The sequence below is a fragment of the Momordica charantia genome (genome assembly GCF_013281855.1).
Source record: "Momordica charantia cultivar OHB3-1 chromosome 1 unlocalized genomic scaffold, Mcharantia_2.0 BLBB01000001.1, whole genome shotgun sequence".
NCBI lineage: Eukaryota > Viridiplantae > Streptophyta > Magnoliopsida > Cucurbitales > Cucurbitaceae > Momordica > Momordica charantia.
The window spans coordinates 12978203-12995081 of record NW_028275157.1 but is presented as its reverse complement, the minus strand read 5'-3'; the positions used below and the strand labels follow the sequence as shown (position 1 = coordinate 12995081).

General features: G+C 35.2%; 3 protein-coding genes and 1 non-coding gene across 4 annotated transcripts; 2 read left to right on the top strand and 2 right to left on the bottom strand.

Moving 5' to 3' along the window:
- Positions 1-51: 51 nt before the first annotated feature.
- Positions 52-356, top strand: LOC148213292 (signal recognition particle RNA). Its single transcript, XR_015793123.1, has one exon.
- Positions 357-2744: 2388 nt separating this feature from the next.
- LOC111023164 (apyrase 2) lies at positions 2745-7488 on the bottom strand. Its single transcript, XM_022300533.2, has 9 exons — positions 6583-7488; positions 6268-6396; positions 6122-6178; positions 5944-6036; positions 5070-5266; positions 4675-4766; positions 3493-3710; positions 3205-3391; positions 2745-3091 (listed from the first exon to the last, which is right to left on the bottom strand). The coding sequence occupies exons 1-9, from the start codon at positions 6889-6891 to the stop codon at positions 2976-2978; spliced, it is 1398 nt and encodes a 465-aa protein (XP_022156225.1). The 5' UTR covers positions 6892-7488; the 3' UTR covers positions 2745-2975.
- Positions 7489-9277: 1789 nt separating this feature from the next.
- Positions 9278-13381, bottom strand: SIP1A (small and basic intrinsic protein 1A). Its single transcript, XM_022300544.2, has 3 exons — positions 12710-13381; positions 11400-11672; positions 9278-9643 (listed from the first exon to the last, which is right to left on the bottom strand). Exons 1-3 carry the CDS (start codon positions 13007-13009, stop codon positions 9428-9430), a joined length of 789 nt encoding a protein of 262 aa, XP_022156236.2. The 5' UTR covers positions 13010-13381; the 3' UTR covers positions 9278-9427.
- A 1212-nt stretch (positions 13382-14593) lies between these two features.
- SYP111 (syntaxin of plants 111) lies at positions 14594-16011 on the top strand. The gene is made up of 2 exons (XM_022300497.2): positions 14594-15111; positions 15330-16011. The coding sequence occupies exons 1-2, from the start codon at positions 14726-14728 to the stop codon at positions 15865-15867; spliced, it is 924 nt and encodes a 307-aa protein (XP_022156189.1). The 5' UTR covers positions 14594-14725; the 3' UTR covers positions 15868-16011.
- The last annotated feature ends 868 nt before the right edge of the window (positions 16012-16879 follow it).

Here is a 16879-nt window from a genome sequence, read left to right as displayed (position 1 = left end):
GGAAATAGAAGGTTGTTCTTCTTTATTGATGTATTTGAACCAAAAGTCATCGCCGAGTTTGGTTGCACAAGCTTGTGACCCGAGTGGGGGCGTTAAAGTGATGGAATGGAGGTTTACTCTAGTTGGGTCGGATCCGATGTGAGTTCAATCTGGCCCACCCGTTTCAAGCAAAGAGCCAAGCCAAGGGGCTTGGGCGAAGGCCCACAGCTTCATGGTGTTCTAAAGTGGAGGGGAAAGCGTGAGGCTGGTTTCACAGAACAGCGAGCACCTCCCGTTCCTTGTAGTGAAAGGATACTCGGCCGTGTCTATTGGATCCAATATGACTCGTTAGTGTGTCCCGCCAAACCATCATTTTTATTTCTAAGTCGGGCAAATATTTACCGTCAAGGTTCATGTTGGCATATCCTTCCTACTCACATATAAGTTTTTGTATTATTCTTAAATATTATTGACATTATTAGAAATAAATAATATCATAACATGGAAAAGAAAAAAAAATCAAACCACCTTATCTTTTTTTCTTTTCCTTTTTTTTTTGAAGAAATAGAAATTTAAGTAGGATGGAAAATGGTAATTAGCAATGGGTTAAGATCATGAGAGGTTGGCATATGATTCATGATTAACATCTACAAAGGGTTCCTTTATTTCTTTAACCTTTAAAAAGTACCATCAATCATGACTAAAAAAATGAGATGTCTATGGGAATACGTTGATGGGCAAAATAAACTTCTTGGTTTACGAAGTTTGAAGTAGGTATTGATTATTTTGCAATACTATGAAGATGTCGATTTACCTCTCATGTCGATGTCGAACTCATGGACACATGAAAATGTCGAATATTGACGGAAATTTAATACCATGATTGGGATTAACCAATCCTTTTTCGAGATTTGTAGTTTTTGCTTAAGAATAAATTAAATCAAGTTTTGTTGAATAAGGTTCTATAAACCTCGAGTTAAAGGTGCTATCACACAAGATTTCGTAGCTTTTATGGATGAATGGTGAGACCATAAGAGTGCCAAATAATTAAATAAAAAATAATAGTTCAAATTCAAAAAAAGTAGAATGCACCATTGTTTGATAATTCCTCTAATTATTTCCTACAATATCTGGATTAATCCACTTAATGATAAAAAAGATAAAAAATCACAAAATTAAAAATAAAAAAAACCAAAAACCTTCTATTTCTAAAATCGTAAGGTCAAAATTTGAATCTTATACTTTGTAGCAAGGGTTATTGATGTCTTGATAAACTATTAGGAGAATTATTCATGTCAGACAATCTTTTTTTTTATTTGGGTTAGGTTTATTGTCTTTATTTATGGGATGCTAATTACAAATTATAGTCAAAATATTTTACAAGTCTTGGATTCTATTTCGATGTGAAATGTCGATGTCGATGTCGATGGATATTTCGGGAAAAATAATGGAAATGGTGGAAATTGATGGAAATTTGATCTTTTTTGTCGACATGTCCACGACATGGGGGGAAATCGACTCCCCCCCCCCCCATGTTATTGTCGACATGTCTCTCGACATTTTGAACCCTGATCTGGCCTATCTGTTTCAAACAGGCTGGCTTCACAGAGCAGCGAACACCTTCCACTTCAAATTTCAATGAAGAGAAAATAGCTAGTGTATTTCTTTAAATATATATCGAATCTAATAATCTCTAAAGTTACGATTAATTTTTAGTTCAAATATTATTTGAGCTAAGTCGGACAAGTAAGTCCTTCCTACTCATATATAAATTTTTGTATTGTCCTTACATATTATTAACATTATTAGAAATAAATAATACCATAACTTGAAAATGAAAAAAATCATACCACCTTTTATCTTTTATCTTTTCCTTTTTTGAAGAAATAGAAATTGAAAGTTGGGAGTGGGAAATGATAATTTGGCAATGGGTTAAGATCATGAGAGGTTGGCATTCATGATTGACATCCACACAAAGGAATTCCTTTCTTTCTTTTCTCCTTTAAAAAGTACCATCAAGACATCAATCATGAATAAAAAAAAATTGAGTGCAAAGTACACTTCTTAGTCTGTGGAGTTTGAAATAGGTGTCGATTTTATCTTTAAAGTTTCAAAAGAAACACTTTGATCTGTAAAATTTGTGGAATAATTTTAAATAGTCCCTAAGTAGGCATTCATTTATATTCCATCAGAAGGTCATGAGTTCAAATCTCTCATCCTTCAAATCTCTCATCCTACATGTTGTGCTAAAAAAAATGCTTTAACGGTTAATCGACTAACGTTAAGATGATATGGTAGTACATTACTGATTTGTCAAAATATATTAATTTAATAATATTTTTATAGTGATCTGACGGTCTATCTTCTTTTCCATGAGATAAACTTCATCGTCGCCTATTTAAACACCTATTCCAAACTTCAATGACTTAATCTATTTTGCACTATTTAAATTTGTATTATCAAATAAATCAATCAAAATAAAACCAAGTAACAATTTTATTTCTCAATTTTATATTTTAAGAAACCAATCAAAATAACATACATTAACATATTAAAATGGATTGATTTTTTGATTTAGACTCACTCTGGGCTACTAAAATGCCAATGAAAACATATATAGTCACTTCAACCGCTATTTTACGGATGATTCAAACATAGGTTCGACTTCTAAACCCTATTCAAGTGATATGGAATCCGTGACCTAAACGCCCCGGTTCGATATGTTGTTTCCTTACAACCACCATGTGTGTTATAAAGAAACTTGCTAAAAGAATGGCTCTCTCAACTTGTATAAAATTGGCATAGTACGTGAATTATTACACAAAAATTGTGATTCCATCATTTTATATTTCAATTATTCCCAAGAACCCAACCAAAATTCAAATTCTGAATCCAATCTAAATGAAACTTTTCCCCGTTACCTTCATTCGACAAATCGACGCCCTGCTAACAAACAGAAGAGCTCACTCTAGTTTCCAACTGATGGTTCTACCGATTTAGGCTAACGACGAGACAGCTTCAATGGCGCTGCCTAGAGGCCATGCTGCTTCAACCAAGGAATTCTGATACTTAACCTTCTTCACCAATGTGATCTCTTGCCAAGGATCCAGACCTACACCAAACCAAAGCAAACAAACACAGGTACAGACGATTTATACGATGTTAGGTATACGTATCGATCATTTATATGATATAAGTATTAACACCAATGCGAATGCAACCTACCAAATCCATCTACGAGTAGTGTGTACTGGTATACAAGATCCATACACAAGTACGGCAGGTTATCCTTCTCGACATTGGGATATGTACTGGCGTCCTCGGATTTGATATGGCATGCCCGCTTCGCTGCCTCCTCGAAGTCTGAAGGGTGAACTTTAGCAATCGGCTTATTGGGATCAGCAAAACCAGCCTACATGTTTACTTGGTTAGTCAGAAGTTGAAGCAAAAACGAGCATGATAGTTTCAAACTCCCTTACTGCAAGTCAAATATCATGGGTGACCTGTTCTTACCTCAGCAGCCCGGTCGAAGAAAAACGAAGCGACGAAGAGATTTTTCTGCCCATCCCCTCCTCCACCGTTCCAAACGCCACCAAAAGTGCACTTCATGTGAGTACATGTTGATTCATTTACCTTGAGAGCCTTCAAAACTGTCCTCCTGCATCCATTCAAGCTAGAGCCTGACGGAGAGGCTGATGCTTTGTAGTCCTGTCCACCGTAACGGTATGTTCCTAGAGAAAGAGGGAACATAAGAATACTTCAGTCCAACAAAGCTCTATTTGATTTCCAGAGAGATAAAAAGGAAGATACGATCATCCGAAAGAAGATAATAGTAGTTTCTTAACATATAAAAATCACATAGGAACAAGGGAATTTCTTTTGAAGGCAGGGAGAGAGAATGCTCAAGAGGAGTGTATAGTCAGAAGAGAGAAAGACCACCAATAGTTAAAAGTGTAGTCATAAGCGAGTGAGGGGAAAACAGCTTAACATATAGTGTGAAATGTAAAGGTGTGGGACCCAATATAAAAAGTTAAATAGGCCGGCGGGAAGAGTATAGGTCAGGGCATTTAGGAGTTAGATTACAATGGAGAGGGTTTTTTTTTTTTTGGCAAGAGTCTTTTTAGTTTGAAGTAGGATTCTATTTCTTTTATTTGAATGTGAGAAAAATTTTTTGATGTAGAATCATGATTATAAAGTAAGGAACTGATACTAAACCATACTTAAAAAGACATTAAGATTCAGAAGTGCTATTTTTAGTTGTCTACTGCACCTCCGACCTCAAAGAAAGGAGTATATGTCATTTGGAATGCTATTTTAGTCGTAAATCCAAATACTTTTACCAAATCACATCTCTTAAGACAACATAAGAATATAAACATACTCCTACTAATGATGAATGAGAAATTCTCCGACCGTTTGGCATGAAGAACAGAATTCAAATCATTGGCTTCCTCACTTCTCAAATTCAAACATGTACTGTTTTGTTGGTTATAAGAAAAAATTATTTAATCGACAACTGCAATAATTTTCCTAACATCAAATGCAACTAAAAGATGTGTATCTGCAACAAAATCGATTAGTTACAACAAGTTTATACTCAATAAGATATTCATTTGTAGCTTCCATCGACATAAGAGGTGAAGAGAGAGAAATGGCGCTTGCAAAAAATTATCATCTGGAAGAAGAAAAACAAACCATCATGGCCAGATAGGATGCAATCATTGCTAGAGTCTTCAGAGACGCTCAAAACCTCTGCTCGAGCAGCCAGTAACCCATAATGCAAATAACTGATTCAAATAACCAAAACCATAAAAATCTTAGACTAAAAAAAACAATCACGTAAAGTCCAAGCATCAGCAGGTACTGGAAACCCAAAACAAAATACAAAGGAGAATTGACACAAAAAAACTTTAAAAATCCTAGGACAGGAAAAGAAGAATCATTAACTAGATCCTTGGGCAGGAGTCAACAAAACTAAACCATTGCTATCAAGGAATTGAGTAGAAGCAGAGTGAAATAGCAGATTGGTATCGCCATGATAAAATTTATCAACTGGCAAATTCAACGAGACGAGAAAGAAGAAAGTATACCTGTGAACGTAGAGATAATAAGTTACTCCCTTCAGAAACATTTTTTTAATATATGCGCCCTCTGCATCTGATAATCGAGCAGCATCCTTCTCTGAGATAGCATATGCCATTTGAACAGATCCTCCCCCAAGATCTACAACTCCAACTGTATCTGAATATTTCTTACCCAAGTTCCCAAGCAGATAGTTTATTGTCACCTGCAAATTGATAGCCAGGCTTGTAGCATGTTAATAGATGAGAACTCCATACAAGATCCCAAAAATTATTCAGATTATAAAAATCATGTACATGCATATAACAATCTCCATTTGAGTTGTCCCGAATATTTAAACATTCGTACATAGTTTAATCACAACCTTCATGCTATTTCAATATCCCATTCCAACCAACAAAATTCATTATGCTGGCAAGTTCCATCATCCAATTCTGCTAAGTCAACTCATTCAAACAGCTAATCTAGTACTGATGCTAAAAGTGAACTCATTGAATACATGCTAACTCCATTCTCAAACTTAGAAACAGTTAAGCTTTTGTGCTAAAGAGAGAACAGTATCCAAAGCTTCGGAGATTTGTAGGTTATTCAACAGATGATCAAACTTAAGACCAAAGTGTAAACAAAAGGAGATTTTCTCAAAGTAGTTGCTGAAGATGAAGCAAGATATGTTAATGGCAAATATGATACTTTTTCCTGACGGCATCACATTCTTCACTTAGAGGGGGAAAGAGAGAAATTAGCGAAAAACATCACACTATCACACAATTTTACTGCAAATTACATGCATTTGACGATTGAAGTTAAAAAAGGAAGATGCAGTTGAGGCCCAAACTACATACTGAGTTCAAAGTGCATCACAGCCATAATAGACATACATACCCACTGATAAGAACCCTCTTGAGTTCCATCAATTACAGACACACCATCTCCCTCCAACTTGAGGTCACTTTTGTCTCTCAGGAGATCCCTAACCTTAAAGAAAGTAAAAGCTTGCATCTCTTAGCACAAGATAAGGGGATACAGAAATTGCTTCCAAAGAGCAAGAATGGACCATTACCGCCTGCAAAATTCTTTCAGATGCATCACCTTTCAGAGCCCTCAGGCCTGCAGTTGCCTGCCATTAACACGAAAAATCAATCTCAAGAAGTGACATAGCTTCTCCTATAGAACAAAGCTAGAAAATTTCAAGGAAGATCAACGCACCCCAACTCTAACAGGGGTCATTTGCCGCAACCCTTTTGGAACCACGCTTTGTGCTTTTTCCAAAAGGGAAATTAGAGAATCTGCAGCTTTCTTAGGATTGTCGGGATAGGCACTCAGTCCTGGTTTAAGCTAAAGATGAAGTACGAAATCAAACATGAGCACACCCAATATCCAAGGAGAAAAAATATAGTCAGACTCCTACGTTTAATGCAAATACAAATTACAGAGTCACAAAAACACAAAATAAGCACACCCAATGTAGAAAGCGATTTAATTACAACGATCAGTGAAAATGTAGTTGGAGGAGGTTAGTACTTGATCGAAAAGTTCGATATCCTTGCCAATGGGGAGGAGATCGAGATGGTGGTCGAAGCAAAAGACATGAACGCGGCTCCCAGAGCTGCCAGCATCAAAAATAACGGCATAAGTGGTCTTGGAAGAGGACGACCTGTGATCGGGGGCAACTTTGCGGTGGTTGAAGGAGTAATCCTCTCGAGCAGGCATGAGATAGAGAATGAAGGCGATGAGGAAAAGCGAGAGAGAGGTGAGGAGCAACACCCCTCTGAATCTGTAGATCTTGTTGGACAAGGATTCCGACTGCTGCTTACCGGGGCGCTTGAGCATCTTGTCGAATTCCGACTGAAGTAGCTTCTGCTGATCCTGAAGTGGCTGAGACGCAGATTGGCCTTCGAGAAGCTCAGCGGAAGACGGAGATCGGTAACGGATCTGGCCGTTTCCGGTGGAATTGGAGGCAGAGGGAGCCTTCAAGGACTGCGGTGCTTCGGGAGTCGGATCCAGCTCTCCTTTCTTAAGAACAACGACAATTAAACGCAGTGAAAATCTTTAATAATGGTCTCGCACCAGCATCAAGGACGGATCTCCGAGGACTCCGCCAGTGGGAAATCAACGAAATGGGGTCCCTCGCTCGTCAGTGGAATTGGGATTGAAAGAGAAACAAAAAAAAAAAAACAAGAATTGGGTTGAAAATCGAACAAGAGACAGTTGGAAGGCGGAAATCAGAGGAAATGGGATGAAACAAGATGGATTTTTGGCGTAGTTATGAGAAGCGGGCATGTGAACTGAAGGTTGGGGAAGCACTGGCAATGGCGGATTCTGAATTCTGATTCAGAAATTTTGATTCAGAGTTGGCGAATACGCTTCACAAAGCGGCAACGCAACACAAGAAATCGAACGTAAATAATAATGCCCAAATTTTCATTGATTCTAAATTTCTACGTTTCGGATCAATGCTTCTACTTGACGTTTCTTTGATTTTTTATTATTTTATTATTTTTTTCTTTTTTTCTTTTCCCTTTGATTTTTTGGTTTCTACGTTTTGTGACTAATATGTATTTATTTATATATCATTTTTTGAGTTTCAAATTTTAAGTTTTTTTTTATTATATATATAATTAGGTTCGTCAGAAAATTTGAATTTGGTAGATTTTGAAATTCTTACTTTAGATTTTAGAGAACTATGTTAATAATTAAATCTAATGTTAAGTAAATGCTAATTGGTGGTACTAATTGAAGTATTAAATGAATGGTGATGTATGCAAGTGAAATACTCGAATAATTACAAAAATATCTAGATTTGAAACTCAATATTGATGAAAATATCTAATAATATTTTTTTAAAAATTATTTAAAATAAAAATGTCTGAAAAATTATTCAAATAAATAAGTTAATTTTTTTTATTACTAGTACTGTCTCATGATATTTTGTTTTTTTTATATATTTCATCAACTATTTATAATATAGGAATATCAATTCATCCTTGGACACATCAATACAACTTTAGTTGTATAGTTGAATAGTAAATGACATTTTTTAATACTAACACGTGGGAGTGGAGATTCAGACCCTTCTAAATATTTGGCAGTAATAATAATAATGAGTTGTCAATTTTTCAATAGTATTTAGGACAATATTTAGTCTTCACGGATAAGAAGTAAAAAAAATTACTATCAAGTTTGGAAATTATTTGATAATTTTTTAAAATCATTTGATAGCTAATTAAAATTAATATGCTCTCACACATCCCTCAAAAAATGATAGTGTGACAAAAATCATCCTTACCAAATGTTGTAGGGTTAGACAATATGATGACATGAGTTGGTTGGATCAAGAGAAGTTACGAAAATTTTACAGTGTACACCCTATTAAATAAAATATTATATTATTTATCAAAATGTGAATGGTAGGAATATTTAGTACTTGAAAATTTCTCCAAAAAATACACATAAACATATAGTTTGATGAGGAGATAAACCAATAACATTATTTACTCCCACTGAATTTTTAAATTTGTCTACTAGATTTCAGAATTTTAAAAAATATATTTAAATAAAACCCTACACTTTGTCTTTAATTTAAGTTGCCCAAAAGCATCAATCCTTCTGATAAATTTTCAAGTTTTTGTAATTTTAAATTAGAGAGAAGTTTTATATGATTTTTTTAAAATAAACATTCAAAATTTTTATCTTATAACTAATCTTCTGATTGTGCATTTTTAAGTTAAAAATGATAAAATGGCACTTTTATCTACGCGTTTGAAAAAAATCAAAAACAGACTAAAAAACTTGATTTTGTTATTTCTAAAATTTCTACCTATAGAAATATTTCTAAAAATTTAAAGAAAATTTTATGAGAAACTGGGAAGATTTCATTATAAAAAAGGCCAGTAAAAAAGAGAGTAAAAAAGAGCCCATAGAAGCACTTCAACTCGCAAAGATATTCACAAGTGAAAGAAACAAAAAACAAGAAACATTTATCGAATGCAATTTTTTTAGAAATCGAAAACAAGAAACAAGAAATGGAAATATTACCAAATGGGCCCTTAAAAACCTACACTTTTAAAATCCATGGACCGATGAAAGTAGAACTAAACTCAGTAATATAACCTTAAAAATAAAAGTTAATTCAATCTGGAAAAAAAAAAAGGGACTACCTTAAATCTGAAAAAACATATAACAAAACCTGAAAATGGCAGCAAGCAACAGCAATCACTTGGCAATTCAGAGAATTGATTTAAAGGGGAAGTTAATTGAAGGATTATTGATCCAGAAGCTGCAAAATAGACTTTAAACAGCACCAATTTATCTTAATAACAGAAATGGAAGTGTTCTTACTTGCTACATTTGATTGATCAAAGCCTATCTAAAGAAACACAGCAGCAGCAGCAGCTTTTAACTTGGGTTTCAAGCTTTCTTCTGCTTGGCTGGCTCGGGCTCGGGCTCGGGCTGGGACTGGTGGTGGGAAGATGAATCGGAAAATCCAAGCAGCCAAAATGGCTCCTATGAAGGGGGAGATCCAGTACACGTACAACTGCTCCCATGTGTCGTGCCTGTTGTTTATATATGCCCACCCAAATGCCTGCATTTCAAATCACACGTTAGCTATTTATCATACCCAAGAAGACAAATATCGCCTTCTTGCTCATTGTTTTGGTCTCTGTACTGGAAAAATCATAACATAACCGTTGCTTCTACCAGCTAACAAATCAAAACATGTGCACTACCAGCTAACGAATCAAAACATGTCGAGTGCATGATGGATTTTGTATCAGATGAAGCAAGATTCATAGAATATAATCATTCTATGATCAATTACCGAAGCTTACAATCAATAGCAGCACCCAAGTTGGTATCATTTTGTCTTGCTTTGATTCTGTCAACGCATTTAGTCTTTGTGTGAAAAAAAAAAAGCATTTTAAAGTGATTTAACCTACTTAATAAGAATTTTTAGAATCTAAAAATTATTAAAATAATTATTAGGGAGGATGTAGATAAAGATAGCATGTTTTGAGAGAGATTGGCTAGAGAAACTCTCAGTCTAGATACAAGTGAATGAAAAGTGTGTTTAGAAGGACTAGTAAAACTACGTATTTACTATTTATAAATAGATCTTGATGAGAGAGAAGTTAACAAGGGAAAGTTTGGGAGAGGCTTTTCAAAAAGTGTAGAAATGTTTATATAACTAATCACTTAGAGAGCTTGTTATTTAGGAACTTGTTCAGAAATGATGTAATGAAAGAAAGATAAGAGTTTTTCGCTACGTATTTGACCAAATAGGAACATCCAGTTCCTATAGAACCTATCACTAAAATACCCCAAAAGGGAAAGTGTGAAAGGGTTTTGCTATTACCTGACACGAGGTTTGTGAATAAGTGATGCAAGGAATGTTTGTATGGAACTATTTGGTGGATATTTTAGGTAGGAAGTGCTTTTTAACCATTTACAAGCACTATCAAGCATAGCCTATAGGATTGCTATTAATTAAAATGTTCCTTCCATTATGCATAAGAGACATTACAGAGAAAGCATAGATTTAAGGATGAGAAAAATGTATGAGGCATTTTGGACCATGAGCACACCAAGTTATGCAATGTAGTTCCAATATAGAAAGACAGGAAAACGTGCAACAACAAGAAGATATTTGATGACTGTCGTAAATTCTGCATACTTACACTGAGCTGCAAAACTTTGAGAACTAAGAACAAGTCAATATCCTATACACATATTGTGAGATGAACTTATGTCATGTTTATTTTGAATGAATAATTTTAATGAAGATTATAAAATGTCTAACTTTAATATAAAACAAAATGGTGGCTGCGTATTTGCATTATCAAGATCCAAAAGAGATTTAATATGTTAGGCATGTCTTTTAATGAGCGTCTTTAACTAATTAAAAACACCTTTAAACAAAAGTAGTTTGAGAATTTCTAAAATCAGATTAAAAAAACACTTCAAGCTTTTATGTAAAATATTTAATTAGTTCTCTTCCAAACAAGCTTACAAAATATATGCTTCACTTAAAAAAAAAACTTTTTTAAAAGGCATCCCAAACTCACCCTTAGTCTAAGCCAAGCCACCACACAATGAATCGATGCAACAACTTCCGTGGTCAACAAGTTACTTCCATAGTAAATATAAAGATATTGGAATGAAAAATCAACACTCCCTCGCCACATCAATCATGAAGGCATTAATAGCACACAAAATACAACTACATGTAACGTTTAAAACAAGAATATACCTTTTTTTAAATATGAACTTACTGCTGATTGTCAATGAGATTCATCAAATGATAATGCAAGTATAAAGCTTAATAGTAGTGGTGTACTCACATTTGCAGGATTCATGGAAGGCCCAGTGTAAGGAGAACCAGCAACGATTAATGCTACAGTAGCCATAGCCAGCAACCATGTTTTAATTACTTCGCTGGAGGGACCCCTGAGTACAATCAGAAGAACAGCAAAACTGATTATAAAGGTCAAAACTCCTTCAGCTGTGGCTCCAGTATGAATATCAACTTTTAGCGAAGGGCCACCGAGCATGTGCTTATATTGTATAGGCATCACCTCCTTGATCGCCAATGCACCCGCAACAGCACCAGCTGCCTGCCGATGATAAATCCTATGTCTAATATCATACTTTTAAATGCATTTGATTCCAGCAGAAGGCAGAAGGAAAACAACAGCAGTAAAATAGCAGAAATTTTCACCAATATTGATTCATTTTATCGATTTCCTATTCTACTTGATGTCCCAATATCTGATGAAACATAGAGATAAAAGGAGAATATAAGTCATCAGTGAAAAGCAGGAGCGGGCCTAGAAGAACTTCCTCCCTAATTTGTCTTAGATTCAAAAAATTATATAAAAATTTAAGATTTTAACCTAATTGCTCTCTAAATTTTTCGGATTAAAAAGTGTTATATATAAAAAATTTATAAAGTAAAATCTTGACTCTCCTTGTGAAAAATTCTAGCTTGACCTAGGTGAAAAGCCATCCATTCTTGCACCCAAAAGCATCTATTGGGGTTTTTTTCTGTTTCTTTTTTTCACTGTTTCTTTATTTCTTAACTATCAGTCAGCATCATTTTTTTGAAGGAGAGAAAATTTTGCTCCCCTACACCAAAGAGCACCTCCACCCACTCCTAGGCCCGAATCTGAGAAACATCAAAAATTTTTAGTATTAAGCTCACCAAAAGGTTCAAACTTAAAGACGTATGATCCGGTATGACCAAACTTAAGACTTATGATCCGGTATGACCAAGAGACCGCAAGTTCTTGCCAATTGCACCGGCCCTTCGGACATCAGTTATAAGTTGTATAACCCATTTTTGCCAATACGACAATCTGTCTTCCTCAATCGGTACCCATGAAAGGTACTGAGTGTTCTCTATCAAGAGCCACTACACAACCCTTACAATCGAGGAAAATCGATCTAAACTCTGAGGAAGCGCCATGCAAGAGATAAAGCAGAACCCAGTGACACGCAACAATATGTACATATCACCAAATACCCAAAGATTCTAAAGAATGCCAGTCCAAAAATCGAACAAATCGAGACAACGCATAAAAGTTATCACTCAATTACAGAATCAGAAAGAGAGAGAGAGAGAGAGAGAGAGAGAGAGAGAACAAATGCAAACCTGAGCAGGGAAACGGAGAGCCATGGCGAAAAGAGAGGTTGGGCCAACTCCGGCAGCGTAGAAAGCAGCAGTGGCGGTGGGGTTAAAGCTGGCCCCACCCAAAGCAGCGCCAATTATATTAAAGACGAAAACGAGAAGGAAGACGAGAGTAGTGGTGATGAGGAGCGGATGAAGCGGCACGCCATAAACTCCAGCGGCTGAGTACAGGAGGGCGGTGAGAACCCCAAGAGACGATGCGCAGAAAATCCACATGGCAGTGAGCACGCCATCGCCGATTGCAGCCTTGATCTCATCAATCATGATTAATCTCCGAAATTCGAACAAAATTGGCCCGAATTAGCTCCTCCTAATCGACGCCAGAGGAATGGAAACCTGAAATCAGAGCTGCAGCTGCAAATAGGGCAACTCTGAGGAAGAATTCTTCTGGCCTCTCGCTCGATCGCTCGATCGCTCGTCTGGTTCTTCCGATTCTGCCTCGCCTCAGATGGAATCGAAATCAATCGCCACTTATACGAGATGAAATCTTTTCTGAGGAGAAAATGGAAAATTTTTGGGGAAGATAAGAATCACAACTGTTATTGAGGGTTCATGGATACTGAGCCATTCACCTAATTCGGGATTTTCTCGGAAAATTTCGGGTGTGGGGCTGATTTTGATTGCTTCGATGAGGTTTCCGTTTTAAATTTGTCGTTTTTATTTTTGGAATTTGAACATTTTTGTTTTTATCTTTCGTTTAGATAATTTTAATGTTAAAATGTCATTGTGGCCCTTTTACTCCAAACATTCTTTTAACGCTTAAATACTATTTTTTTTCTCAAAAAAAAAACGCTTAAATACTCTATTTCTTCGGTGTAATTTACATTTTAGTCCTTGTATTAATATCTATTTTATATTATATATGTTTCATCTTTTACTTTTCATAAAACGAAAATATTATATTTTTTAATGACTAAGATATAATATAATAATATACATATTACTATATGAGGAGGTACAAATTCAAACTAACAAGCTCAGTGATAATTGACATATATCCCTAACTAAGAAAGTGTAAGTTCGATCCCCATCCACTATTATATTTACAAGAAAAATATTTTTGTTGCAGATAAATACTTTAACCAGTTGAATAATGTTGAGGTTGGTTTTACCAACTAAAATATTATTTTTCAACATACATTAACATGACGATGTATTTCACGAGTTTCTCCTAAATCTTCCAAAGTTTTTATTTACAAATTTTATATATTTACAAGTTTTTTTTCAAATAATCATATATTTACAATTACTTTAAAATAATAACTTACATATTTCACTTTTATAAAATAAAATTATTCTCATAATAGCCTCCACATTCTATACTTTCCACTTTTATTAATTTTAGTCATTATACTATCAAATTATTGTAATTTAAAAAAAAAGCCTAGAATTTTAACACTAACTCATAAACATAAAAGAAACTGTTTAATAAAATTTTAGTCAGTGAAATATCATATTAAAATTATGATCGAAATAAATGAGATAAAAATAAAAATCAATAAACCAAAATGATCCATTTTAAACAAAATGTAAAATCAAAATAGACGTTTTATTGGTAAATGAACAAAACTAAGTATTAGATATGAAAAATGAAGGTTTTAAAAAGTAATAAACAAAAATAAACGAAGCAAAAATTACAATATTTGAACAAGACAAAAATTATTGTCATAATTGCCTTATATCCAAATATATCAATTGAATCCGGCCCAATAGGATTTCAAAGCCCAATCCCCAAGTCTCATTACTCTCCATAACAACCCTCCAATCCAACGGCTATTTCAAAAACTAGCCGTTACAAAAAGCAACCCAACGACTACTTTCTCTGAAACTAGTTTTAAACTAAGCTTCTTCCGCCATTGCCATTCTCAAACCCAAAGAAATCATATTCCCGCAAAACCTTCTCTCTCTCTAACACCAAAATCTCAACTTTCCTTTTTCTATCTCACTCCAATTAATTTATCTCTCTTCCAAATTAGCAACATGAACGATCTGATGACCAAATCCTTCACCAGCTACGTGGATCTGAAGAAGGCTGCCATGAAAGACATCGACCTCGAGGCCGGTTTAGAAATGGCGTCCACTGACAGCGGCGGTGACATGGTTCTCTTCCTCGAAGAGGCCGAGAAGGTGAAATCGGAGATGGGTTCGATTCGAGAGATCCTTGGAAAGCTCCAGCAGGCCAATGAGGAGACCAAATCGGCTCACAAACCGGAAACTTTGAAATCTCTCCGCCACACCATTAACGTCGACATCGTCACCGTCCTGAAGAAGGCGAGATCTATCCGATCCCAGCTCGAGGAAATGGACCGCACCAATGCTGCCAAGAAGAGGCTCTCTGGCAGCAAAGAAGGATCCGCCATTTACAGGTACTAAACCGATAAATTACAGTAAATTTGATTAGTTCTGGACTTAGATGGAAACTTTTTACTCTGCTCTGATCGTAAATTTAATCTCCATCCACACGCAAACTGAACAAAATAGGATGCAAATCATTTGAGTCATTTTAGCGTAGTTCTAGATTTAAATTGAAATCTCTAATTCTACTCTGGATGGGTTACTCTCGTCCGTATGTTCAACAAACCAGGACGCGGATGGCGGTGACAAACGGGCTGCGGAAGAAGCTAAAGGAGCTAATGATGGAGTTCCAGAGCCTGAGGCAACGGATGATGACGGAGTACAAGGAGACGGTGGGGCGGCGGTACTTCACGGTGACGGGAGAGGAGGCGGAGGAGGAGGTGATAGAGAAGATAATAGAGAACGGCGGGGAGGAGTTTCTGGGGAGGGCGATAGAGGAGCACGGGCGGGGGAAGGTGGCGGAGACGGTGGTGGAGATACAGGACCGGCACGGGGCGGCGAAGGAGATAGAGAGGAGCTTGCTGGAGCTGCACCAGGTGTTCTTGGACATGGCAGTGATGGTGGAAGCACAGGGGGAGAAGATGGATGACATTGAACACCATGTCATCAATGCTTCACAGTATGTGACAGATGGGACTAAGGATTTGAAGAATGCTAAGGATTTGCAGAGGAGCAGTAGGAAATGGATGTGTTTGGGGATTTTGCTTCTCATTCTCATTGTTTTTGTTGTTGTTATTCCCATTGCTGTTAGTTTTGGGAGTTCTTGAAGTTCTTCATTCATTTTTTTTTTTTGGGAGATGGGATTTGATTGTTGTGAAGTTGGGAATTTTTGGGATGTTCTTGGCATCCCCTAAATATGATGGAATTTATGATTTGATTTATGCAAATTCAATTAATTCTTTTTGTGCTCAGACACGAGTTTGTTAGTGGTAATTGGCATGTCTACTACTAAAAAGTTAATGAGTTTAAATTTCTCGTTCCTTATCCCTAGTAATTGGTATGTCTACTACTAAAAAGGTATTGAGTTCAAATTTCTCGTTCCTTACCTCTACTTGTTGTAAAAAATAAAATTTATAATTATTTATATATAGTGTTCCTTGTCCTATTTGTTGAAAAAAAAATTATAACCAGTATATATAGCTATTGATTTTTTAGACTTATGAAACTTGATTTTTTTTAATTAGTGGTAATTGGAAAATTTATGATTTGATTGATGCAAATTCAATTAATTCTTTTTGTGTTCAAACACGAACTTCGTTAGCGGTAATTGGTAAAAAGTTAATGAGTTCAAATTTCTCGTTCCTTATCCTATTTGTTGTAGAAAAGAAAATTTATAATTACTATATATAGCGCTACTCATCTTATTTGTTGAAAAAAAATTATAATCTCTTATATACAGCTATTGATTTTTTATACTTATGAAACTTGATTTTTTTTTAATTAACGCTAGCATAATTCAATTGGAAGTCAAATATGATGTTAAAAAAAAATCAAACGTAGGCTATATATATATATATATATTAAATGACATCTTTTAAAATAAGTAATTTTTTAATTATAATTTGTTTAACTTTAGTATACTTTGTAGAGCCAAAACTTTTTAAGCAAAAATTTAAATTCTAACATTTTTGCTCAAGTAGGAAGCAAATTAGAAGAAAAATAATATATATTTGTAATTTTTTTTCTTTTTAATTTGAGACAGACAAGAGGGCCCCTCTTTGCCCATCCATTTATCTCTTTTTCCTTCCAATACTTTCATAAATATGCTATTTTTAGAAC

Excerpts from the sequence above, each read along its gene's own strand:
- SIP1A (XM_022300544.2), bottom strand. The coding sequence starts at position 13,009 with ATGATTGATGAGATCAAGGCTGCAATCGGCGATGGCGTGCTCACTGCC. Across the intron at positions 11,673-12,709 it reads CTCTCCGTTTCCCTGCTCAG|GCAGCTGGTGCTGTTGCGGG; the intron begins GTTTGCATTTGT and ends TATCATCGGCAG. Across the intron at positions 9,644-11,399 it reads CTTCCATGAATCCTGCAAAT|GCATTTGGGTGGGCATATAT; the intron begins GTGAGTACACCA and ends TTTGAAATGCAG.
- LOC111023164 (XM_022300533.2), bottom strand. The coding sequence starts at position 6,891 with ATGCTCAAGCGCCCCGGTAAGCAGCAGTCGGAATCCTTGTCCAACAAG. Across the intron at positions 6,397-6,582 it reads ATATCGAACTTTTCGATCAA|CTTAAACCAGGACTGAGTGC; the intron begins GTACTAACCTCC and ends CTTCATCTTTAG. Across the intron at positions 4,767-5,069 it reads TATTATCTCTACGTTCACAG|TTATTTGCATTATGGGTTAC; the intron begins GTATACTTTCTT and ends TATTTGAATCAG.
- SYP111 (XM_022300497.2), top strand. The coding sequence starts at position 14,726 with ATGAACGATCTGATGACCAAATCCTTCACCAGCTACGTGGATCTGAAG. Across the intron at positions 15,112-15,329 it reads GAAGGATCCGCCATTTACAG|GACGCGGATGGCGGTGACAA; the intron begins GTACTAAACCGA and ends TCAACAAACCAG.